Source organism: Natator depressus, chromosome 3, assembly GCF_965152275.1.
Source record: "Natator depressus isolate rNatDep1 chromosome 3, rNatDep2.hap1, whole genome shotgun sequence".
Classification (NCBI taxonomy): Eukaryota; Metazoa; Chordata; order Testudines; family Cheloniidae; genus Natator; species Natator depressus.
The window spans coordinates 121,231,756-121,258,556 of record NC_134236.1 but is presented as its reverse complement, the minus strand read 5'-3'; the positions used below and the strand labels follow the sequence as shown (position 1 = coordinate 121,258,556).

General features: G+C 43.4%; 1 protein-coding gene across 2 annotated transcripts; it reads right to left on the bottom strand.

Annotated features, from left to right (window-relative positions):
- Nucleotides 1-831: 831 nt before the first annotated feature.
- PNLDC1 (PARN like ribonuclease domain containing exonuclease 1) lies at nt 832-24,891 on the bottom strand. 2 transcript variants are annotated; one of them, XM_074947000.1, is made up of 20 exons: nt 24,749-24,891; nt 21,727-21,784; nt 21,523-21,596; nt 18,500-18,533; nt 18,222-18,345; nt 17,071-17,154; nt 16,385-16,473; nt 15,999-16,099; nt 15,310-15,389; nt 14,054-14,191; nt 12,926-12,995; nt 12,509-12,594; nt 11,058-11,113; nt 4,981-5,045; nt 4,465-4,518; nt 4,202-4,244; nt 3,311-3,410; nt 2,193-2,368; nt 1,918-2,016; nt 832-1,382 (listed from the first exon to the last, which is right to left on the bottom strand). In XM_074947000.1, exons 1-20 carry the CDS (start codon nt 24,822-24,824, stop codon nt 1,310-1,312), a joined length of 1,680 nt encoding a protein of 559 aa, XP_074803101.1. In that variant the 5' UTR covers nt 24,825-24,891; the 3' UTR covers nt 832-1,309. The 2 variants fall into 2 exon arrangements, with proteins under 2 accessions (XP_074803101.1, XP_074803102.1); XM_074947001.1 differs by lacking the exon at nt 17,071-17,154.
- Nucleotides 24,892-26,801: the final 1,910 nt, after the last annotated feature.

Below are 26,801 nucleotides of genomic sequence, written 5' to 3'. Positions count from 1 at the left end.
TATGGAGTTGAAGGATTTGAATATTTTCACCCATAAGATAATAAACCATTCAACCAGTGTCTTCCAAAGACCCCCATAAGCTAACATACTTTCCACTTTTATCTTTGCCTTTAGAGTTTGTTCTTACACTTGAATTGGAAGGTCTGAGCCTGGCTTGGTGCTTGGCTTGTTGAAGAATTCTCCCCTCCAGGCCAGCTGCAGAACTTCTCCCAAGAGCCTACTGCAGCAGACCACAGAGTGCTCTTCTGACCCTGCAGAGGGGAGGCATGGATGGAAGGATCTAGGCAATGGATACCCAACCCCCAGTGCTCCTGTATGGTGGAGGGAGTTGAGTCCCTCCCCTATTCAGCTTCAACTTTCCACAGCAGAAACAAACTCTTCCTAGTATCTGAAGACCTTCCACACCTAAGAATTCCCAATCAATTTTAGGTTGGGTTTTGTGCCAAGGGACGAGGAAATCCTGAAACTGATCCCTCTGAGATTAACATTGTCCCTAGTCCCTGAGAAATGCTCATTATGACACACAGGCACCAAGGCCAGAAGTAAAAGCTGTTTTCCTTCGAAAGACTTACACGATTGTTGGGCTTACCAAATTTCAGAGTAGAGGACAGCAGTCCTTGGCCTGAAGCCCACTCACTCATCCATATCAGAAAAACTGATCAACATAGCACATGTTACTGTCAGGCACTCTCCTGCCAACGTGTGCTTAAAAATACACACAGAGAAGTCACCTGACTTATTTTGTTGTCTTTGAAAACCTTTCAGGAGCCTGCAGAATTATTTCTCCGTCAGTTTTGTCCTTTTCCATCTGACAAACAGCAATAACCCCCCTTTTCCTCAGTTGAAATGGAATTAAAGTTAAAGTAGCTCTTCTATTTAACAATTTCCAAAAAACACAACATGAACCTGTGTACACCAGCCTTTTTAACAGCAACACAACACTTGGAATAGAACTGGTTTATTAATGTTGTTGAAGAATAAACGGGGAACAAGATAAAAGTCCCATCAAAACAGTGGATTCTCTGTTCCGCTTGCACCTGAAGAAGAGGTAGTACTTCTTTAATAAATATATTTAAAAAAAAAAAAAAAAAGGAGGATTTTCCCCTTCAGATTTGATTCCTAAAACCTAACAGTCTCCTTAAACACAGATTTTTTTTGTGATTGAAGGCAAACAAAAAACCATTGTTAAATGCCTTTTACTGACCATCACTATATTAGCAATGTAAGGAAAAAAAAACACAACAGGCATCCTGGTGTAGAGCACAAAGATAAGAAAGATGTCCTTGAGATTTTTCCAGAAGATAATCTTTTACATGGCATACCACTGAGATCCTCCAAACACAAAGGCCAAAAGAGACCATGATGCCACAATCCCACAAATTCTGCAAGGGGAAGAAAGTTAAAATGTCATTAGGCTATTTCATAATCACACAACTAATCCCAAATGTAAAGTGAGACTACTCCCTGAGCTGGGTCAGAGCTAATATTCTCCCTCCATCTGCACCACTATATCACTGGATTAACAAAGCATAGGAATTTTAATCTGTAATTGCCCCTGATATTCCAGAATTGAACTTTCAATACAGCTTTACCCTTCCCCACACTTGGTATTCCAGTACTGGGCTTCAGAGATCAGCATCTGTCAATTATGGTTTGGTGATGGCCACAAGGAAACATTTCCTTGGTGATCCAAGTCAAGATTGGAATCCAGAGGCGGAAGATCATTTACACAGTGACCATTCTAAACCACCGCATAAAGCCTGCTTCTGAATGACATGTTTTCATGATGGATCTACAGTGTAACATTACTTAAAAGTAATTAACTGTTTCTCATACAAAGATGCAGGGCAAGCTAGTTCAGGGGGGAATATTATTCTTGACTCACAGCAGAAAGCACATGAAAGCATCGTCACTTACTGTAGCAAGCAGTTCACTTGTGGTGAGTGTCTCCAGTGGTGATAGAGTGAAATCCGCAGATTGGGGTGAGCTTTATAATCTCGCAGAACAACCCTGACACTAAGAAATAAATCATAATTACATTAGATACATCTTGCATGCGGCTCTTATTGCATTCTGAGGCTTGGGACATGAATCCCCTTAACTAAAAGTCAGCAGGACTGGAGTAAGAGGGCAAATAGGGGCAGCAGGGGGAGAGGATGAGAGGGTAAAGAATTAGAATTTTGATCACTTACTTCTTAAACTTATTGGAGAGCAACAGAAATTGGTTCTCGGTCAGTCGTCTGACATCAAACTTGCACAGAGCTTTTAATATTTGATAGATCTGTTCTTCATCCACCCCAGGCCACCCCCGAACACTGGCAATCAGAAGAGGTGGACGTTGGCTAGGGACATCTGTGCCAGAGAAATTCTGGAAAATGATGAAGTGAAATTAAGCCAGAGACTCTCATATTTAATCCACATCTGACTGTGGAAATACTAAAAGTGTTATTTAAGATCATTAAACACAACAGGCAAAAAGTGACATAGTGACTAAGCAATACCCACCTGTACAATACAAGGAAGTATTTTTTCATCTTCGGGCTCTTGTGGGCATGAACCATGAGAGCAAAACTTAAGTCACCAGAATGCATGTGAAAACAAAAATTCAAGGCAACAACGTATCCTCTAACAAACTGTAGGAATCAGAAGCCTGGAAGTAGGGATACCTTAATACAGATGAGTACCTTTGAGTGCTTCCTGTATTTCCATCTCGTTATAGGTGCTGAAATGGGGGAAAAGGCATCTTGGCTGCAGTTAAAAAGACTATGGGCTTGTCTTCATTATGGCACTAAATTGGTGATATGCAGTCGATGCCATGGCGTCAATTTAGCAGGTCTGGTGAAGATGCAGTAAGTTGATGGGAGAGCGGTCTCCCGTCAACATGATTAATCCACCTCAACGAGAGGCAGAAGCGATGTCAACAGCGCAGCATTTCCCGCTGACATAGCACGGTGTAGATACAGCGTTAAGTCCATGTAAATTACATCACTCGGGGGGTGGGGGGCAGTTTTTTTTTTTTTTTTTACACCCAGAGCAATGTAACTTACTTCGACTTACGCAGTGGTGTAGACAAGGCCCCAGGCCATTTGTAACTGGTGACAAAATGAATATAAACAACAGGGTAAAAATTCAGCACAACTGTTTTTTTTAAAATGTTATTTGGACTGACACTGAGAAGTCACCCGCAGATGAAGATCCAGACACCAGCTGGCATTTTCTTTCACTCATGTGAGTGAGCAGATAGCCTACTAGCTTATACACCTGGGGATTCAGATACAATGAGGGTAAACATGATGCACTTTAAACTCACGATTTTTGAAACGCCAGCTCGGATCAGATTCACTTGGTTCAGGTACTTGGTTAATGCATTGAGATATTGAGAGAAAGAGGGACCATTCTCCAGCGTGTCACTATGTAGGAAAACAAAATAAAAAAAATAATTCAGTGATCTACACTATAGGGAAACAGCACAGTACTACAGCTTTAAGGAACTCCTAGCTACAGCAGACCTTTAAGGGAACAGGAGCAGGGGAAGTATGAAGGATTTATTTATTTAAAATATGAATATAATGCTGGTAAAAGGAAACAGATTAACAGTCTTGCAGTATGACCTCCTCTGTGTACAGAACAGATACAGCACATACAAAGCAGATCAAGCTTCCCCAGAGCCCCCCTGCCAGTGTACCTCAATCATAACAGAGGGAAAGACCACATCTACTGGTGCAAGGATAGTGCTGTTTCAACACCCATTTAACACCCTTGTTATTCTCAACAGAAGCCAACAAGTGTACCAAACAGTGGGAAGGGGACAAACATTCACTAGGAACTTGACTGAAGCCATCAGTTCATTTCCCCATAGCTGTCAGATGGTAAGACCATTTGGTCACAACCAGACTGAGCTGGATTTGAAACAATGACCAAAAGAAGGAATGATGCACAATTTCATTACCAGCCTCCCAGGCCATCAAACCCCTCAAGATTATTTTTTTAAACAAGGTTTCAGCCTTGAGACAAAAACTCTAACTTGCAGCTTTATAAAACAACAAGCTAATTACTTGGAGTAGCAGCATTTTGAATAATGTTTTATTCAAAAACCGGACAAAGTTGTTGAACAGAAAATCACAAGCTGACAGCTATTTTCTAAAAGACCTATGACTGCAAGGTAATTCCCAAGGCAAAGAAGTTCATAAACACCACTCACCATGGCATCCTGCCTAGGAGCAAGTGGGCTAATTTCAAAAGAACTAAAAGGAGGAACAATGAAGAGGTGACATTACAAGAGTGCAGAAGCAAAAGCTAAGCAAATGTTCAATTTTAAAGAACTATATATATGAATAATTTGGCAGTTTATCGTTAAGTAACGAGTACCTGTATTACCTACTATTGAATGAAAATGGTTACAGTGGAAGGAAAGCAATTCTTGAATTCTAAACAGTTAAACCTTTAAGAAATGTCAGGTTTTACCTGATCCACAAAGAAATGCATCATAGGCCGCCTCATGGGGAGATTTCTTGTCAGCTAAGAGTCCAAAAAATGGAAAATAAATTAAAGCATCTCTAGAACATTGTGCAAACTACTTTGGGTCAAAATAATCCTTCTCTCACTAAGCATCAGATTACCCACAGTTTTCCTCTCTCATCTTTACACTTCTTACTATTTCTAATCCTCCCCCCTCACAGAATCCCTATACCCCTGCAGCCTCTGCTGCTCCTCAGGAGCTTTCAAAATGACACTACCAAGGAGGCAACAGTTAGACCAGTGGCTGAAGAAAAGATGGCATCACATTTAAAGGTTTATTAGAGCAAACTTGCATTTATAAAAGGTCGGGACTGGAGTTAAAGGTGTGAATGGACAGGTTCCCCAGCACATGTTCATTTTGCCACTTACAGCTTCATTTCTGCCTTGCATTTGGATTCCCATGGAATAAAACAAAGACTCTTTATACAGAAATGAAAATGTGCTTCATTGCACAGAACATACCATATTTTGAACAGTCACTTGCATGGGCAATCACCGGACATGTGGGGTTGGTGGGATTTAGGTCACTGTTGAAGAAAATTTGAAGTGTAAATTTTCATTCTTCCCCTACGCCTAAGGGTCGGAGAAATTTTTCAGCAAACACTCGTGCCCTGTCAGAGTAATCCCTATGGCTTTCCATTTTTAACACAACTGCTAAAGAGATTTCTTTAAAGAAGTTTCTCTACCATTAAGGAATAAAATCATACCATTACAAAAGCGGTGCAAGCAACAATTTAACTGTTTAATTTTCACCAACAACAAAGGAAGTCATATGGCTCAAATTTCTGTAGGCTACTTTGAAAATTTATCCCAGAAGTTTCAAATCTTAGCTCTTGACTGATATTTGGGAGAAAAGAAACGCGGGGGGAGAGCACATGGAATAGTCCAGAAGTACCAATTTGTGTCAGAGGGATCTGCATAAATCCACTCACAGAGATTAGGAGCCAGGCAAGTTTGTGGCATGGAAACAAAGTATATGGAGTTCACAAATGCAGGAACCTTCTACCCTGCACAATACACCCGAAGTAGATTTGTGCTTGTGGCTGCCTCTTCTAGACTCAAGTATCCTAAAGGCTTTCTGCACATCTCCCCACTTTACCAATTTACAGATTCTTGTCCCTGGCCAAAGATTACAATAAAAATCAGAAGGGATTATAATCTCTTAACTAAAACTATTGCTGCTTCAGACCTTGAAGGTGGGTTCTTTTCCCTGCCCATTTGGCTGTGTGTATGCCCTCACTCCACACACTGGTCCAACAGACAAGACTTCCACTGAGATCTAAAAGCAGGCTAGTTCAAAGTTCCCTCCCTCACTCCATGCTCCCAATACTGTAACTCGTATTTGGTAAAGACAGTTATATGCAGGGGAGACATCAGAAGGCAGCATAGAGAATCCTATTCCAGTTGTGAAAAAGATCCTTTAACATCTGATTGTGCAAGGAGAACATGAGTTTGGGCAGCAGGATTCTCCTAATCTGTTTTGAACTATAAAAAAAAATAGCAGTCCCTACCCAAAGCCAATCACACTGCCTTTAATGGCTTCCCTTACATCAGTGACTGCAGAGACAAATAGGGACCCATACAGCTGCATACGCGTGAATGCTCTCCTTACTGGAAACTAATTCCCACATGCTGCACTCTGTGTGTATCTGCTGATATTGTATACCCTACACAGAGTGTGTTCAAGTGCAGCAGAGTGTTTTACTTGCATACAAAAGTGTGAATAAGGATCAGTAAAAACAGACTAGTCCAAGGAGAGGTGCTGACTGACTGGCTCTGGAGGGAAGGCTGTTTTGATGCAGGGCTTTTGGAGAAGGCAATAAAGAGGGTAAAAATTAGGATTCTTGAAGTCACCCAGAACAAGAGTTCCCAACTTCCCAACAATTCTGGGCATCCACAGTTTGAAAAGACTACGAAAAAGCAGAACGTCTTAGGAAGAGAAGTTAGTGAGGTTAGTGTAATAAAAGGTGCCTGCCTGAGAGCACTCATATCCTCCATTTATCCACATAGCAGATCCAGTACAAACAGTAGCAACACAAGGCTCTCACCATATCTCCTGGCATGGTGTTTTATTTGTGGAAGGAACACATCTATAGAAAAGGAGAATTATAGTGTCCAGTCCTTACACTCTACCCATTCTTCTAACAAGAGTGCCATTTGTAATGTGGACACCTGTCTGCTAAGAGCCAAACTGAGGGCTTGTCTCCACTTATTGGTGGATCGATGCTGCGGCGATCAATCCACCAGGGGTCGATTTAACATGTCTAGTGAAGACCCGCTAAATCGACTGCAGATCGCTCTCCTGTCGATTCCGGTACTCCATTGGAACGAGAAGAGTAAGGGGAGTCGATGGGAGAGCATCTTCAGTCAACATAGCATGGTGTGGACCCCACGGTAAGTAATCTAAGCTACATCGACTTCAGTTACACTACAAACGTAACTCAAATTGCATAGCTTAGGTCAGCTTTCCCCCGTAGTGTAGACCTGTCCTGAGATTACAAATTTATTCCACTTAAGACCCTGTGCAGCAGTGAGATAGTATTAAGTTACTGCCAATCCCAGCCCTAACCCAAATTCAAGATCAGGGAAATAATGGAAGAAAGCTTCAGAGCCCATTATCAATCCTCTAAACAATCCTATCCTCTAGAATTCAGCATACGACCTAGTTTGCCATATATGTTTCTACACCAGAATCTGAGCCAGTTTCCATCCTAATTTAATACTGGCTGAATAATTCAAGCGGAGGCATTTTAAACAATTTACTGAATATTAACTTGATAGGTTTATAGGTAGTACTTCTTCCTCTGGTATTAAAGCCAGGTTAGAAAGGAGGGAAACTGGTTGAACAATTTCAACCCACAGTGCAGCAGAAAAAAAAAAAAGTATAAAAATATTGCATGACTGACTTTTGAAATACCCTTTCCAAGATGAAAAGGAGTACTTGTGGCACCTTAGAGACTAACAAATTTATTTGAGCATAAGCTTTTGTGAGCTACAGCTCACTTCATCGGATGCATTCAGTGGAAAATACAGGTGGGAGATTTATATACATAGAGAACGTGAAACAATGGCTGTTATCATACACACTGTAACAAGAGTGATCACTTAAGGCGAGCTATTACCAGCAGGAGAGCTGGGGGGAAGGGGAACCTTTTCTAGTGGTAATCAAGGTGGGCCATTTCCAGCAGTTGACAAGAACATCTGAGGAACAGTGGGGAGTGGGGGGGCGGAATAAACAAGGGGAAATAGTTTTACTTTGTGTAATGACCCATCCACACCCAGTCTCTATTCAAGCCTCAGTTAATTCTATCCAGTTTGCAAATTAATTCCAATTCAGCAGTCTCTCGTTGGAGTCTGTTTTTGAAGTTTTTTTGTTGAAGAATTGCAACTTTTAGGTCTGTAATCGAGTGACCAAAGAGATTGAAGTATTCTCAGACTGGTTTTTGAATGTTATAATTCTTGACGTTTGATTTGTGTCCATTTATTCTTTTACGGAGAGACTGTCCAGTTTGACCAATGTACATAGCAGAGGGGCATTGCTGGCACATATCACATTGGTAGATGTACAGGTGAACGAGCCTCTGATAGTATGGCTGATGTGATTAGGCCCTATGATGGTGTCCCCTGAATGGATATGTGGACACAGTTGGCAACGGGCTTTGTTGCAAGGATAGGTTCCTGGGTTAGTGGTTCTGTTGTGTGGCGTGTGGTTGCTGGTGAGTATTTGCTTCAGGTTGGGGGGCTGTCTGTAAGCAAGGACTGGCTTGTCTCCCAAGATCTGTGAGAGTGATTGGTCATCCTTCAGGATAGGTTGTAGATCCTTGATGATGCATTGGAGAGGTTTTAGTTGGGGGCTGAAGGTGATGGCTAGTGGCGTTGTGTTATTTTCTTTGTTGGGCCTGTCCTGGAGTAGGTGACTTCTGGGTACTCTTCTGGCTCTGTCAATCTGTTTCTTCACTTCAGCAGGTGGATACTGTAGTTGTAAGAATGCTTGATAGAGATCGTGTAGGTGTTTCTCTCTGTCTGAGGGGTTGGAGCAAATGTGGTTGTATTGTAGAGCTTGGCTGTAGACAATGGATCGTGTGGTGTGGTCTGGATGAAAGCTGGAGGCATGTAGGTAGGAATAGCAGTCAGTAGGTTTCCAGAATAGGGTGCTGTTTATGTGACCATCGCTTATGAGCACCGTAATGTCCAGGAAGTGGATCTCTTGTGTGGACTGGTCCAGGCTGAGGTTGATGGTGGGATGGAAATTGTTGAAATCATGGTGGAATTCCTCAAGGGCTTCTTTTCCATGGGTCCAGATGATGAAGATGTCATCAATGTAGCGCAAGTAGAGTAGGGGCATTAGGGGACGAGAGCTGAGGAAGCGTTGTTCTAAGTCAGCCATAAAAATGTTGGCATATTGTGGGGCATTGCAGGTACCCATAGCAGTGCCGCTGATTTGAAGGTATACATTGTCCCCAAATGTGAAATAGTTGTGGGTGAGGACAAAGTCACAAAGTTCAGCCACCAGGTTTGCCGTGACATTATCGGGGATACTGTTCCTGACAGCTTGTAGTCCATCTTTGTGTGGAATGTTGGTGTAGAGGGCTTCTACATCCATAGTGGCCAGGATGGTGTTATCAGGAAGATCACCGATGGATTGTAGTTTCCTCAGGAAGTCAGTGGTGTCTCGAAGGTAGCTGGGAGTGCTGGTAGCGTAGGGCCTGAGGAGGGAGTCTACATAGCCAGACAATCCTGATGTCAGGGTGCCAATGCCTGAGATGATGGGGCGTCCAGGATTTCCAGATTTATGGATCGTGGATAGCAGATAAAATACCCCAGGTCGGGGTTCCAGGGGTGTGTCTGTGCGGATTTGTTCTTGTGCTTTTTCAGGGAGTTTCTTGAGCAAATGCTGTAGTTTCTTTTGGTAACCCTCAGTGGGATCAGAGGGTAATGGCTTGTAGAAAGTGGTGTTGGAGAGCTGCCTAGCAGCCTCTTGTTCATATTCCGACCTATTCATGATGACGACAGCACCTCCTTTGTCAGCCTTTTTGATTATGATGTCAGAGTTGTTTCTGAGGCTGTGGATGGCACTGTGTTCTGCACGGCTGAGGTTATGGGGCAAGTGATGCTGCTTTTCCACAATTTCAGCCTGTGCACGTCGGCGGAAGCACTCTATGTAGAAGTCCGGTCTGTTGTTTCAACCTTCAGGAGCAGTCCACCCAGAATCCTATACCGGAAACCTACTGACTGCTATTCCTACCTACATGCCTCCAGCTTTCTTCCAGACCACACCACACCATACGATCCATTGTCTACAGCCAAGCTCTAGGATACAACCGCATTTGCTCCAACCCCTCAGACAGAGACAAACACCTACAAGATCTCTATCAAGCATTCTTACAACTACAATACCCACCTGCTGAAGTGAAGAAACAGATTGACAGAGCCAGAAGAGTACCCAGAAGTCACCTACTACAGGACAGGCCCGACAAAGAAAATAACACAACGCCACTAGCCATCGCCTTCAGCCCCCAACTAAAACCTCTCCAATGCATCATCAAGGATCTACAACCTATCCTGAAGGACGACCCAAAACTCTCACAGATCTTGGGAGACAGGCCAGTCCTTGCTTACAGACAGCCCCCCAACCTGAAGCAAATACTCACCAGCAACCACACACCACACAACAGAACCACTAACCCAGGAACCTATCCTTGCAACAAAGCCCATTGCCAACTGTGTCCACATATCTATTCAGGGGACACCATCATAGGGCCTAATCACATCAGCCACACTATCAGAGGCTCGTTCACCTGCACATCTACCAATGTGATATATGCCATCATGTGCCAGCAATGCCTCTCTGCTATGTACATTGGTCAAACTGGACAGTCTCTCCGTAAAAGAATAAATGGACACAAATCAGATGTCAAGAATTATAACATTCAAAAACCAGTCTGAGAATACTTCAATCTCTTTGGTCACTCGATTAGAGACCTTAAAGTGGCAATTCTTCAACAAAAAACTTCAAAAATAGACTCCAACGAGAGACTGCTGAATTAATTTGCAAACTGGATAGAATTAACTGAGGCTTGAATAGAGACTGGGAGTAGATGGGTCATTACACAAAGTAAAACTATTTCCCCTTGTTTATTCCGCCCCCCCACTCCCCACTGTTCCTCAGACGTTCTTGTCAACTGCTGGAAATGGCCCACCTTGATTATCACTAGAAAAGGTTCCCCTTCCCCCCAGCTCTCCTGCTGGTAACAGCTCACCTTAAGTGATCACTCTTGTTACAGTGTGTATAACAGCCATTGTTTCACGTTCTCTATGTATATAAATCTCCCACCTGTATTTTCCACTGAATGCATCCGATGAAGTGAGCTGTAGCTCACAAAAGCTTATGCTCAAATAAATTTGTTAGTCTCTAAGGTGCCACAAGTACTCCTTTTCTTTTTGCGAATACAGACTAACACGGCTGCTACTCTGAAACCTTCCCAGGATGATTCATGGACCAGCTGGTAGGGCTCAAATTCCCAGAATTCAATGCTCACCTGCACAGGATTTCGTAAATTTCTAGGAGGTTAGATGCTCGTGGAAACTGAAATTCCTGTAAGAAAACAAGGCAAGATATTTCTGATGTGCTGTGATGTTTTGGAATAAAGGAACCACAGGATCAGAAAACAAAGCGAAACAGTCAGACCATATAAAAAGTGCTGTGCAAGCTTCCTATCCGCACTGTTTTTCCAGCAGTGCCCTTCAATGGGCATTTAACAACAGCAGGATTCAAGTCCTGGGATCCCATAGAGCCAGGGTCTTAACGTCCTGGCCCGCGGGCCATCTGCGACCCAAGAACCTCCCCACTGCAGCCTGCGGAGGAGAGATGCAGGCAGACACGCTGCCGGCAGTATCTGCTGTAGACGCCGCCCACCACAGCTCCCATTGGCTGGGGGAGAGGGACAGAGACACCATCATTAGTTGCCCGGCAGAGTCAGCCATGAAGGCAGCATCACTTTTTTCCCCCACAATGTATATAAACAAGTCAAAATACCGAACACAACTATCTGATGCATGCCTTGCTGCAATCCTGAAGGTTTCAACTGCTCAGTCCCTGAGGCCAAATATCAACAAACTGACAGAACTGAAGCGTTGCCTGGTGTATGGCAAACACTAAAAACTCTCAGGCAGGTGAAGAATTGTATAATGTTGTATGACAGTTTTATTATTTCTAAGAAATTCTAAATAAAAAAATACAATATAAACATTTTCTTTTCTGAACACCATCTTCAGTGACATTATTGGCCCGCTGGGAGGATTTGAGGACTGGCACTGGCCCTAAGGTAAATTAAGTTTGAGACCCCTGCCATAGAGTTTCTTCAGAAGAAGCAAACTCACTGCAGTACTCTTCACAATGTTAATTTAAAGATTAAGTTATGATGCTGTGATAGTCAAAATCTGGAATATCAGTCCCTGGATGCCATCTTGCTTCCCTGATGGAAGGACTGGAAATTATCCTATCTGTTCAGTACTACCTTTAAATCCTCTTTCCCCTGGAGCTGTATTACCTCTTCTGCCGAGAAGGCGTTCTAAGCTCCAAGTGACAGCTAAGTTATGAAGTGTTACAACAGCAATTCCTAAAGTCAATATTAATAGATACTGCACTCTCAACTCCTCCACCCTCAAACTCAGGAACCATATTCTGGCAATGGAACACAAGTCGTCTGGAAGTCAGTCAACTTCAGAGGGGTCACTCAGTGACAGGGCATATTCTATCCAGTGCCCCCAGCTTTTTGTCCAATACTCAACTCCTGCAGAGTGACAACCAGGATCAGCATTCAAACCCCAAGTCCAAGCACTTGTACAACACACTACTGGTTTGGGTACCACCGCTTTAGTGCAACATTTAAAACTGGTCCCTGCTCTATAACCAGAGAGTGATCAGGACCTTCTTTCCATCTAAGTGTGAGGCAAGTTTTATTTCCCAAAACAAAATTCCATATCTTACCTTCCAGATGGATTTTGTTACATTCTTGGTGTCTATGAGGACAGGAAACAGGCTGTGAATGTTCCTTTTAAACTCCTCATAGCTTTCTGAAAGAAAAATAATAAAGAAGCAAACATTCAGAAAAAAATATTACAGAACTGAGAAAAAAGAAACTCAGCACTCTATGCACTAAACAAAGTTTAAGTATCTTTCTGGTCTTTTGCCCCATGGGAGAACCACACTGGGAGCATTCCGGAGGGACCAGGTCCTGCCCTAGAGGTGGGGAAGCCAGTGCAGTTATCTAGCATCGACCCAGGCACACTATGCGGAGTAAATGATGATCACTGAACATTTGTGCTGCATTTCTGCCCAACGATTGAAAAAGCTGCTTTGGGGAGAGATGCACCAGCATTTGAATGATGCTAAAGATTACGCTACCTGGGAGGGGCTCGTAAAACTTGTCATGAAGATGCAGAAGGTCCATGAGCATGTTGTGTCCCACCACTGGCTACAGGAAAAGACATAAAACAGTATCAGCATGTTCCTACAGAAGGTAGGTCAAGTAACCAACTTCAGACCTGTTCAATAGCCCAACTTCTTTACTACAGGGGTAACACCCATACAAGCCTCTTCACACGCTACAAGGCCTAGAACAGCATCACAGTGAGGCCAATGCCATCCCCAGCTGGGTTTGCCCTCTAGTCTAAACCTTAGGGTGAGGGGGACATTTATTGGTAACATTTTGTTTAAAAGAGGTCTGAGGAACTAGGAAGGGGAGACAATAGCCTTTAAAAATCTTTCTGGGCCAGATGGCCCAGAAAGATTATTTTGGTTGTCAGATCTACAAACTTATTCTGAGATCTGAGCACCCAGGTGGGGTCTTTCTGCCCTATACATCACCAGGGATAAAGTTTCTGAAATTGGATCTTATTCAACAATGCTGCTCGGAACACAGAATTCCAATACTTGATCAGGCCATCGGTTCACGTGGTGCAGTGTGCTGGCTCTGACAGTGGCCAGCACCAGATGTTTGAGAAAAATCTGCAAATGCACAATTATGTCAAAGTGGAATAACCTACCTGCAGGAATGTATCTGACTAACTCTCAGATGGTGGCTTATGCCTTGAAATGTGACAGGTTTTATTACCTCTGAACTTTTGGATTTTTTACAAATTGTTTGAAATGTACGAGTCAGAACAGAGCCTAGATTGCTCTCCCGCAGGCGTGCTTGCTCTGCAGGGTATCAGGAATGCAACGCAGTAAAGTATGATTTTTAGATCAATAAAGTAAGAATGTTTTAACAGAATACACTTAAAGCACACCTGCTTACTTAACAGATCTGCTATGTTTAATAGCCATTTTTCTAGCCAAAATTACCCTTTAAACACTAAGTTGTTTTACTGACAACTATGAAGGGGTTAACGAAGCCAGCCTGTGCAACCACTCACTGCTTTGAATCTGTTTACTTAGCTCCATACAAAACATCTTGCATACTCCATCACCACCCTGCTACCATGGTAACAATCCAAGAATTCCAAAGGTGGGAATAGGGATGGTGAGTTTCACCTTCTTGGCTTCAACAAGGGTCTGGAAGAGGTTGGTGAAACCCCGGGCAGAGAGAAGAATGAGCTCCTTTCGGCAGCAGTCATAAGAAGAGTTCTCCAGACACCAGCGATGCCGTGGACTCACCTTTTTCACCATCACCTGCAAGAAAAGAGTTACTACAACTCTGGAGAAATAACCTTGCACACATGAACACACACAATCAATATAAGCAGCTTGTCTGGTAGCCTGGTGTTAATGCTGAAAACAGGTTCAATTTTCAGACTCCCAAGGCTGTGGAGATAGCACTTCAATACAGAAGGTGAAGATGGTCTCTCTTCTGTCACTGAATGGCAATCAGCACCCAGTTGATAAATTAAAATAACTCTGAAGGGAGTTACTTCCAGGCCTCCTTGGCTAGAAGGATGGTGGCCATAAAATAGGTTGCCTGTTTCAGGATGCGAGTGGGTGGCTATGGAATTTAAGTGTTCTTAGCGCTAGTAATATGTATTCGATTGACAACGCTGAAACAAGACACCCTCTATCCATAAAACACGTATTGCAGGGACAGCAGCAGTTCAGGTTTCGCCACACCAAAGTGCATCAACGCTGACTCTGAGGGCCCACACTTAGGTGTGAAATGGGAGCTCAGGAAATTTGTCCCACCTATAGCCTCTGTTTGAGAATAAGGGTGCTAGTTGCTATATTGATTTTTGTGCTATTTTTAAGCTTCTCCCTGGCATTTGGACTGAGACCACTTGTTTCCTGAATAGGCCATCCAATAGCCCTCATTTTTATTCAGTAAAGAGCGTGCCAGATTCAAGCTGATGACCTAGATGCGAGAGGCTGTGTAACATTACTGTCATAACAAACCAGCAACCGAATGGTGAAAGTCTCCAAAGCTAATACAAGGGACAGTTTAACAATGAAAAAGCAACTACCGAAGACCAAATGTTCGCTTTTGTGGCTACATGAGGACTGGGTTTGAGAAGCCTGGAAATTCTGAGAGTCATTTCAGACTTTGCCGAAGAGTGACCCTTCTGGAAGAGGAGGCTTTGGGATTGTGGGAGAAACAGGGGCCAAAGCTTCCCAACCCATGGGATCCCAGAAAAGGGAACCTGGTTCAGCCCCTTAGCACGGTTCCTTTGCAAGCTCCCTCCTCTTCCAGGAACCTTTCCATTAAAGCACAACCAAGATTTCAGAGTCCCAGCAGGAAGGACAGGCGCACACATATCTAAAACAGAAGTCCTACCCTCCAAAGGGCTTCATTTCCAACTTACCTTCTGATCGCCAAAAGGCTCTGTCCAAACATCTGGAATTGCCTGTCTCAGAATCAGCTGTACCTCAAATAGCTGAAAACCTGAGACCAGAAACCGAGAGAAAGATTTAAAGGTGGGGAGGAGTTTGCTTGGTAGAACAAGAATGTTTTTCAATGGAAGAATAAAATATCAGTGTAGAAACCAAGATAAAAATTAAATATTTAGGGCATACAACAATCCAGAAAAGAGGGCTGATGATCTGAGTCATCCCTATTTCAAATTATTTTAAAAATACCTTTGAATATATATTTTAGAACATTTCCATGCAAAGGGCACAAAATCGAGCCAGAAAACCTTACAACGAGGAAAGCTGTCAGACTTACTACTCCCAGCCCTGGAAAATCCACCTCAGTTCCAGAAACAGCCACTGATACCAACCTACCTCCAGAAAAAAAGCCCTTCCACAATAGAGCTCATCATAATGACAAAAGAGGAGCAACAGAGCAGAGAGATGAAAACACGATAGGAACCAGAAGACCTAGCAGCAGCAATGGTGGGCTGGGTATGTTTTTTTTAAAAGTGAAAAAGGAAGAGTGTTACAAGACAGGCAGCTATGTAAGTGGGCTGAACAAGCAGCAATCCCCATATATTCAGAAAAGGTACTGCAGCCACTGAGAAATCACAAATAAGGAAGGAATCCTATTTCATACCACTAATATTATGTAGAACCATAGAGTCTCCCTCTTCTGCTGATGGCACCCAGCATGTCACATCATCAATGACCTTTTTCACTTTATCCTTGTCCAAAGTGCTGAAATGAAAAGAAAAAAAGTGAGAAAGCTGCAAAAGCAGTGCCAAGCAAGACTCCACTTTAAAGAGGTGGCCCCCTTCCCTCCTGCTGTAGTCATTCTGTGAAGCAACCGACAGCACCATCCTGTGACCGTTCACCGGACTCTATATATTCCCCAAGGGAACAGAAATGGCAATGAGACATTCTCTCAGTTTCAGTATCCTACAAAATGTAAACTGAGTGAAAAGTGAAGGTGAAATACTAACAGAAGTCACTGGAGGAGCAACGGCTTTGGAAGAGCTTTACCTGCGAACTTTCCAGTTTCCAGCTAAGAGCCCTTGCTGAAGTTTCTTCTCCTGAACCTGATTCATATATGGGATTCCATCTTTCAGAAACTGAACAGGGGGGGAAAAGGGTTTATTTATCATAGGATTTTCTGGTGTTAAATTAGAAAAATAGTATGAAGTATTCATTTGTGAAATCTGTCATTTCTAATATGATGGCCTCCCCCCATTCCTTTCTCAAAATGCTTCCAAAATTTTCTAAAAAAGTCCAAAGTTCACCAGTAATCCAACTTGTATGCATATGCAAAGGAAGGGAAAGGTTTTATTTTAGGATTCCAAAGGGTTCACAGGTACAGAGAGGGAAAAACTGAATTATGAAAGACTGTGCATGAAAGATAAAATTGAAGTCCTGACCATTTGTGATTATTTAAGAGCCGACAGAAAAAGTACTCAGTGTCAGGATTCTAATCTAGGTTTTCAGGACAAATTCCAGCTCTTTAATTACATTCAATTTAATTAAATTCTCCAGCCATTTCAACTGGGTACTATTTTCTTCACTCCCTGCCACGAACTGTTGGATAGCGCTGCTGTATACTTATGGCACTACCTTCCACCTTGGAGATGGTGGAACATCATAGACAGGTAAAGTTATATTTAGCTAAGAGTTCAAGTTTCTTTGAGATTATCATATGATAATAAATTCAGTACCCATTTTCTTATCTGCGTACCCAAGCTTCCCACTCCTACACAGGGTCTTACGTCTTCTGTGCAACTGAGTATGCTGGACCACATCTAATAGCCAACGAAATGACACTTAAGACACAAAAACTCTACTTCAGTGTATGAGGCCTGGAGATATTCGCCCATCATGCAGACCCCACCTGGATAGCGTGGTTTGCAGACTCAGTGAGAAATGGGAGAGTAGCATAGGCGTCGACTTCTGCTGGCACCGGTGGGTGCTCGACCCCCCTCTGCCCCTTCCTGCCCTGCCCTGCCCCGCCCCCATTCCAACCCCTTCCCCATAGTCCACGCTCCAACTTCGCCCCCTCCCTGCCCCTATTCCAACCCGTTCCCCAAATCCCCGCCCTGCCCCGCCTCTGCCCCTGAGCGTGCCATGTTCCCATTCCTCCCCCTCTCTCCTGGAGCTTGTTATGCAGCGAAACAGCTATTTTGCAGCGGCAAGCACTGGGAAGTAGCCAGAGAAACAGGGACATGGTGCACTCAGGGGAGAAGGCGGAGGTGAGGTGGGGCGGGGAGGGGCGGGGAGTTGAGCTTGGCTGCCGGTGGGTGCAGAGCACCCACTAATTTTTCCCCATGGGTGCTCCAGCCCTGGAGCATCCATGGAGTCGGTGCCTATGGAGAGTAGGGAGGAAAGGAAGCACATGACCTACCATGTGCTTTATTTATTCAAAGGCTGGCTGTGCCGGGATACCAGTAAAGACAGGCATTTACCTCTCTGCTGATGAGGAGACGGGAAGTACATGGAGATGCCCTGTGGCCAGTGGCAGCTAAGGTTGGCGTCACAGGGCAGTAAGGAGGTGCCCAGTGACCAACTGCAACAATGTGAAGCAGCAGTACAGTGTCCACAGGGTTAGTTAGGGGTTCAATTTAGTAACCATTGCCAAAGATGTGGTTATTGCTCCCTAGTCATGGAATAGCTCAGTGTCCAAAGCCCTGTATTGCTACTAACACACAACAGAACAAACCCAACCCAAGTGTTCAAAGCACCCATTGTACTGAAAAAGTAGCGAGCTGCTGCTTACACAAGGAATGCAGAGTTTTTGGGATATTTTTCCTTAATACTTCCCCATAACTAAATAAGCCTCCTCTGCTCTAGTCACTTACAACAGAGAACATACCTTATTATAGTCAAAACCGTAATGTGTCAGGAACTGAATGCTAGACGCCTGGAAAGAGAATTCAGAGTCCATGACTCCAAATGTTGTGGGGAAGAGGAAGAAGTTATAGCAGTGTGCAACATACCTACAACGAAAAATAAAGATGCCTAAAACAGGATCACAAGGAACCATTGCACAGAGGAGCTTGAGAACCTCCAGCATGGAATCTCAACTGCATTATCTCTATTATAAGAGACAGCTATGAACTTATTTAGAAAGAATACATTTTTTTTACTTACTTGTTTGATTTTTCATTTGAAAATATAGACAACCCTGAAAGAAACAAACACAAACTGAAGTCTGTTAAGGAAAAGTTAGCACATGTGACTCCATTTTGGTTTGGGGCCCACCATTGTTTAAATGCCAGCACATCATACACCAGGAGGAGTAATCCTTAGATACTGAATCCCTGTAAAAATCCTCCTCCTTGTCTCCAGCCTGCCTTGATTCCCAGTATCTGGTTTTTGTCAGTCTCTAACTCCCTGTCTCTTGGCCTTGATGTGAGGCCTCCCATCCTGATAATAAAAGTTACTGATGCATGGCTTTAGGACCATGCTGTGTAATTAACATACTGGTATAGCATGAGGAATGCACCAAGCAGGGATAGGTGGTAGATAAGAAAAGGGTTTGTTTATTGGCTAAGGTTTCCGATGCACGAGGGCAACATGCTTTGCTAAAAGGTATATAACCTTTGTATAATTTGCATTCAGGGTCCCCTCCTGGCTAGCAGGGGGGCACCACGCTCGAGCGTAATAAACTTAGTGTCTTTTGGGAACTCTGCAGTTGTGGACTTTATTTCTGTGCCTCAGCCTAGATTCGCACTGTGCGTGACCTACCAGGTGTAATTCGCACGTGCGTGTCCTACCAGGTGTAATTCGTAGCACTTGCGTGCGTGTCCTACCAGGTGTAATTCGTAACAAGTCTTAGTACTGAGAGCTGGGTGTTACTCCTCGGTCTCCTGTATACTGATATTGTGAAAATTAAATAGCGGATGCAGGAGTTCTCCTTGCTATGCCATTTTAGTCATATACTAAAGCTGCTGCACTAGAATTTTACTAACCTCCAGATCACTGCCAGGTTACAAAGGGGTGGCATGAACATGGGTCCCCAGATAGTTAAACAGAAATAAGATTTTAGGGCTCAATGGGAAGACAAGTTAATCTTCAGTAAGAAGCAGCCCTTACTGAAAAGGGACTAAGCAACGGAAGAAAAGAGGAAAATTATTGAGCTACAACCATGCTGTAGCTTTACAGGCCTTTCTACTCTACATGTAGTGTTGTAACGAAGTCCCCCAACACTAACTGATCTCCTCAGACCACAATAAATGCTCTGATAATCTAAGACTTTAAAGGTGACCTGCAAACCATTTTTAAAGATGGAGTTTGGAACTTTAATTAATTTCATTATGAAACATACTCCCCTTCCAACACCCTAAAAACGAAGCATCCTAACTCTATTGTTTTTAAACATTAGAAATATAAATTCTTGTTTTCCCTTGGTATTGACGAAGTATGCCTCCTCTAAGGGATCTAACAGCTCACAGTGTGACTAGAAAAGGTGGCTGAATCTATAGTAAAGACATTCTTAATTCAAAATATTAGTCATTGAAGTTAAATAGGTGTTAACCAAAAAAAATTACACCATCTAACTAAATATCTTAGTACTTCTAATTTTCTCAGCGTTCAGTCTCTTATAGTGTCAGAATTTCACTAGTTTTTGAGTCAGAGTGTCTTTAGGCACAGGCAATCTAGACAAGTCCTGAATTTCTAATGTAAAAAGTAAGCAGAAAAACATTAAAAAGAGAGCAAGAAAACAAACCTTAAGATTTCTGTGTGTCATAAAAGAAATAAGGCACAAGTACATTTTCTCCATTGCAGGTCACCTTTAAATTGCTTCAGGTACAGACATACCTGGGTCAACATATACGGATGTTTAAATGGATGAGGACAAAAATGAAGCTCCTTCCAGAACACCACTCTACCTTTTCAGCCAGAAGGAGCTTCAGCAGGGAAGGTTCAAATATCTCCTTGGCATCCCTACATTGGTTCAAAACACTCTGCAGCCCAGGAAACAGATGCAGAGATCATAATCTAGCTGGCCTTTATTTAGAGACATTGTCAAAAAAGTTGATACGTCCTCGTTTCTGTCTCCCCCAAATCAAACTGTGCTTAAAGCCAGTACCTCAGTCCTCAAGAGAAGCCCCTACAATAGCAACCTAAAATGCCAGAGGACAAAATGAAGCTTTAGAAAGCAGCATATTTCATTGTCTAACCTTAGAAAATATTATTTTCTCTAGCACCTTCCATTTGAGAATCTGAGTTATTTATTAACATTAACCTCACAAAACCCCGGTGAGCTAGGATTACTCCCATTTTACAGGGGAGACTATTAAGGCACAGAAAGGTTATATTTCTTGCTTACAGTCACATTGCAAGTCAATGAGAGAGTCTGGAACAGAACCTAGAATGACTGACTTCCATTACATTTTTCTTTAAAGATGACAGATACCTTAAGTGTTTTTTAAAATAAATTTGCAGCAATATAAAGTAGACTGAAAATTCTTGCATAGCCAACCTGACTTTAAACTACTTAAGATGTATGTATGTTGACCATAGGCGCCGACTCCGCGGGGTGCTCTGGGGCTGGAGCACCTACAGGGAAAAATTAATGGGTGCTCTGCACCCACCGGCAGCCAAGTTCCTCTCCCCCCCGCCCCGAGTGCGCCACGTCCCCGCTCCTCCGCCTACCTTTGAGTGTTTCCCGCCCGGCCACCACCAAACAGCTGTTTGGCAGCGTTAGCATGCTTCCGGATGGGGGGGGGCGGCAGGGGAGGAGTGGGAACGTGGCGCACTCAGGGGAGGAGGCAACGAAGAGGCAGGAATGGGGCGGGGACTTTGGGGAAGGAGTTGGAATGGGGGTGGGAAAGAGGTGGGGCCTAAAGGAAGGGGTGGAGTGGGGGCAGGGCCAGGGGCAGAGTTGCAGGGGGTCGAGCCCACGGGAAAGAGGGGAAGTCGGCACCTATGATGCTGATAACATTATTCCTTAATAAAAAGGGATCTAGCATGGTGGACAACCAGTGCAAACACAGCAGACAAGCAAAAACAGAATTGCAAACCTTTATCCCTCTCAGAAAGTCCCACAATCCTCTAGTAGACTAGATGCTATATGTTAGCCAAATTCAACTAGTTTGTGAAATGCTAGTAAATACTTAGCAAGAAGTGGGATTTTATCTTTTCTGACAACAATGAACAAAAGATCTCACCGAGCTGATTGACCGTGAACTTCTGAACACTCCGTCTGGCCTTCAGATACCACTCAGCAGGTGAATCGAAGAGACTATTAAACAATCAGAGGTGGGGGGGGGGGAGAAATACTCCCATGATGTACTGTTTTACTTTTTCATCGCAACTTCTACCATTATTTTAACTCACTAGATCATATGACATTTTGAATGTGACATCTTTACCTGGGCTGCTTGCCTTGTGGAAAGACTGAATGTAAACCTGTGAATTCCATATCGAACCCTGTAGAGACAGAACACAAAAAAAAGATTCCAAAATGTGAATCTGCCTTTCTGTAGCCTTTTGTACTAACGACAAATGGACAAAGGAGTGATCTAAGCTCCCAACATGGTACTAAGAAAATTAAATCCCCCATAACTTTTCCCTTTAATCCATTAATTATTCAGCCAGTCAGCAGTTGGGTAGGGAATTACTCCTTCAAAACAAAAAGTGTGCTTCACAGTTTGGACACTCATTTGAGGTTTACTCATCCCTGAATGTAGCATTAAGACACATAGTTGCATTAGACAGCATAGCATGTTAGGGCCAAAAGGAAAAAAAGTACAGTATGTTTAATCAGCACCATGTGGCCAACACAAGCTCACCAAGACCAGCAATGCAAACACGAGCTGGGCTCATTCTCCATGTGGGGTTCACTACCTTTCTCAGCCAAAATTGAAGATTTCTGGGAGCAGTCTAAAATACCAGTACATACATATTGTACATTTTTCTGTCTTTTCAGTATTAATAGAACAATCTTATCTCTGTATAAATTAGAAGTATACACTCCTAATATGAAACTACTTTCACATACTCGTGAGATATAGTTTAGTTAGATGATTTTCTATACTATTCATCACTAGTGACAATCACTGACAGGAAAGATTGCAATCACATTGTCTATCTGAGGCGGCACAGCAGAGGCAAAGACCAGGGACAGGAAATGGACAATTAATAGTAATGCATTCTAGTGTTCATAGTTACAATTGAGGTTAAAATGTTATATGGATGGATAAGGCGCTCTCCTAGGCTAAGCCTACACCAGGAGCGCTTTGTTGATATAGCTATAGAAGTACACTATACTGGCAATACACCCCTAATGTAACATAGCTTATACTGGCAGAATGATGAGCTTATACCAGCCTCCGCCAGCAACGTAAATATCTAACACAAACGCAGTTTTGCTGGTATAACTGTGTCTACGCTAGAGGCTTCTGCTAGCTCAGATACCAGAACTCGTCAGCCAGAAACCGGAACTCATCACCCCTCTGACCAACATACCTCTGCCTGCAAAATTTTGTAGTGTAGACCTGGCCCTCGGCTCTCCATTCACCCCAGGCATCAGCACAGAGTACAAGTTGTTTGGATGCCTCAGCTGTAGCTGTACCATACTTTCCAATAATCTGAAGTTTAAGATTAACTCTGAACTTTAAAAAAAATATAACTACAACATCGTTGTAAGGGTGTATATTTTTACTTTTAAGTTACATATGTATTCTCCTCCCAACCTTACCTCCTGTTTAACAGTTATTGAATGGAAAGTAACTTGTGCTTCATTTATAGACCAGGGAAAAGGGGAACATTTCAAGGACAATGGTGGAGAGAGTGGGAGAAAACAAACGACATTTTTTCCTACTGTTTCAATGAAGTCACACAAATGAGGGTCATTCTTGTCAGTTGCCAGCTTGTGGAGATCAAGGAGTGACTGGTTCACATTCTTTTCCAGGTGCACACTAACTGTGATACGATTATATACACACTAGTGATTATTAAAATCTTAAATAGAAAACTGGAAAAAACACCTAGGGTGGCTAGTCTACACTATGAAGTATAGCTATACTGGCAAATCCTTGCAGCAGAGATGCAGTTTATGCAAGCAAAAGAACTCCTTGTGCTATTAAAGGCATTAAATCACCTCGCCAAATGACATGTCATGCCGCAATAGTTATTTCATCGTGTGCGATTTTTTTCACATTCCTGACATAGCTATGGCAGCAAAGCTTGAGACACTCTGCTCTACCAGTTCTCTGAACAAAATAAGCTATGCCAGCAAAAGAACTCAGATACATAGCTACACTGGTAAATCTTTTATACTGCAGACAAGGCTTAAGACTGAACTCCTTTTCCAATCCTTTGTTGTAATCATTCATGATGAAGAGGCAAACTGAGATAGCAGAGATCACGGGAATTGGGATGGAAGGGGAAAAGAATTCTTAAGTCTTATAAAAATTCTTATTTGTTACCATGGTGCAATCCTTTCCCTACATGATTATAACTGGCTCTACCTACCTTTCAATACAAAACGTGCACACACACACACACACACACACAAAAAGATTAGATTAATAAAGGGGCAGTAGAGGCAGTTTTGCTTTAGTACTTTTCAGCTTCCTCTTTGACAGCACTTCTGTACCTTTCTAGAGGTGTCTCAGAGGTTTTTCTATAGGCTTTCAGAAGGGAACCACACATCTTCATCAGCACCCAATTTTTTTTCCTTGATACCTACTGCACAAAGAGACCCAACTTTGTGCCTACCTCTTTCTGCAGTATGCAATGGAAACGGAAAAAATCCAGTTTCCCTTGTCACATTTGGCAGTAGAAGCATAGGTGCTGCTGCATCCCCTGGCCTGAAGTGGTTTCCATCAATGGTTCAGTGGCTCTCAGCACCCACTATACAAATTGTTCCAACACACAACACCCCTGAATGGAAGAGGGCTCGGGAAAAAATCGGGTGGTTGGGGGGGGGGGCAGAGACAGTATTTATCAACTGCGGGCCAAGCACCAGGAAAGGCCAATCCATTAGTCAGGACCCGATCTGGCAGCGGAGCTCAGCAGGGGCGCATCCCGCACGGCTTGGCGCCATGGGCCAGAGGCAAGTCACCAGGGGAGCTGATGCCTCTGGCGCTCCAGTCACGGCCCTGGCTCTCGGCTCTGACCCGTCACGCGCGCCCAGCGCGCGGGGCTCGGACCGGGCTGCCCGAGTCACGCCGCCAGGAGCGCTCGCTCCCGCGGCCCAGTGTGAACAGCCACTTTCGCTCCGGGCAGCGAGCCCGGCGGCAGCTAGCAGGTGTGAGAGGTCCCACGTCTCCCCGCCCGCAGGGGGAGCAGGCGGCTCCCGGCCCGCGGTAAACGGCCGGCCGGCCGGCCGGGAGGGAGGAAGGGAGGGAGGGTCCGGCCCGCCGCCCTGCTCCAGGCGGGGCCCCTCACCCAGGAAGTCGCAGCCCAAGACCAGCGCCCGCAGGTGGGGCAAGCTCTGCGCGAACTGCCCGGTCCCCAGCTCCATGCCCGCCGCTCCCGCGCGAGGACCGAGCAGAAAAACCGGCGCTCTGGGGGAGGGGAGTTCCCGGGCCGCAACTAGCGCCTCACTGGCACGCCCGCTTGATTGACAAGAACAGCAGCGAATCAGCGCTCGGTTAGGAACGTCAGCACCATCCTCTCCCTTCTTTCTCTCCATAATGACAGGTTTCAGAGTAGCAGCCCTGTATTCGCAAAAGGAACAGGAGGACTTGTGGCACCTTAGAGACTAACCAATTTATTTGACCATAAGCTTTCGTGAGCATCCGATGAAGTGAGCTGTAGCTCACGAAAGCTTATGCTCAAATAAATTGGTCAGTCTCTAAGGTGCCACAAGCACTCCTGTTCTTATAACAGGACAGGCACTGATTTGCTTCTAAAACTAGAGGGACTGGGAGCTGGAATTTAACCAGGAACCTAAGTAACCGTGTTATAAACTGCATGGTTGTGCAAGGCTCTCTTCTGTTTCAGCATTTAAACTGTTTGATGCTGTGGCTCATTTGGCATATAATAATAATCGATGAGCGGAGAGGAGTTCCCCAACAACAGCCAGGATTCGAAAAAGTCAGGATTACAACAGCAACGTCTCCCACTAGAGGGCACCAAATTATTTTACAGCTGCTGGTACATTATACTGCTGCTGCAGAGATTCTGTCTGCCCCCTTTTGAAGAATTTTCTTTAAGTCAGAAACATACAAAATTAACTTTCTGTGGAAAACAGGCCACCAGTTTTAACCAGTGCCATAGCAGCTGCTGGAAGACAGTAGGACAGGACATACATAAAGCTTCTACCTTTGGGAGCTAACCCCATTGATACAAATTTGAAGAGAATAAATTATGCACTATGCAGGAAATTGAAGATAAATTTGTCCTAATGTTGTAAACGCAAACAACATCCAGAGCTTTCTCTCTTCTACAACCAGTTTTAAAGAAGCCTTGCAATTGGTCACTTTCACTGACCTCATTTAATTTTTCCAGAGGACTGGAAGAAAGTTAAGGTTATGCTAATATTTTAAAAAGGTAAATGGGACGACCCAGGTAACTATAGGCCAGTGAGTCTGCCATTGATCCCAGATAAAATCATGAAAGACTAATATAGAAAATAATCAGTAAAGAATTAAAGGTTGATAGCATAGGTCACCATATACTATGAATGCTTCTAAGATTGTTTTTTAAAGGTAACTGCTACATTTCCATTTCTGTAAGGGGTTTAATTTAATAGTGAACAATTTTAAAAAGTCAGTACTCCATGGATTTTAAAACTGCCACTTGATAAATTTCTAAAGGTGAGGAATGATCGCCCAAAGGGGGCTACAGTGTAGTGGCATCTGACCAGGACCTTTTCTTGGGCCAGTACTATTCTATTATCTATTAATGATTTGAAAAACATAAAATTAGTGCTGCTAAAGTTTGCAGCTCACCTGTTTTTTGCATCAAGTAGTAAATGGTCAGTTACACAGAGCAACTTGGGTCACTTGGTAAACTGGGCTCATTTGAACATGTGTTTTAATGAAGCCAAATGCAAGGTCATATCTAGGAAAAAGAAAAATGCAGGTCATAACTGCAGCATGGTGGACTGTGATCCAGTGACTGCAGAAAAGATTCAGGGATCATGACAGATAACCAAGTGAACATGAGCTCCCAGTAGGATGCTGTGGCTAACAGGACTAATGTGATTCTTGGATGCATAAGCAAGGTACTATAAAATAGGGAAATGGTATTACTTCTGTATATAGCACTGGAGAAATCATTACATGTTTTCTACTTCTAGTGTCCACACATCAAAAAGCATGTTGAATTGGAAAGGATTAAAAAGGGCTACGAGACTGATTTGGGGAAGTGCAATATATTTTGCTTATATGTCAAGTCAGTTCTTATAGGTACCTGCATGGGGAGAAGATTCCAAATAGTAGTGGTCTATGTCAGCTAGATTAAAGGCATCCAACAGCTGGAAATTACATAACTT

Excerpts from the sequence above, each read along its gene's own strand:
- PNLDC1 (XM_074947000.1), bottom strand. The coding sequence starts at position 24,824 with ATGGAGCTGGGGACCGGGCAGTTCGCGCAGAGCTTGCCCCACCTGCGG. Across the intron at positions 18,534-21,522 it reads GTTCACGGTCAATCAGCTCG|GGTTGTCTATATTTTCAAAT; the intron begins GTGAGATCTTTT and ends TGTTTCTTTCAG. Across the intron at positions 12,595-12,925 it reads GTTTTACGAGCCCCTCCCAG|AAAGCTATGAGGAGTTTAAA; the intron begins GTAGCGTAATCT and ends TTTTTCTTTCAG.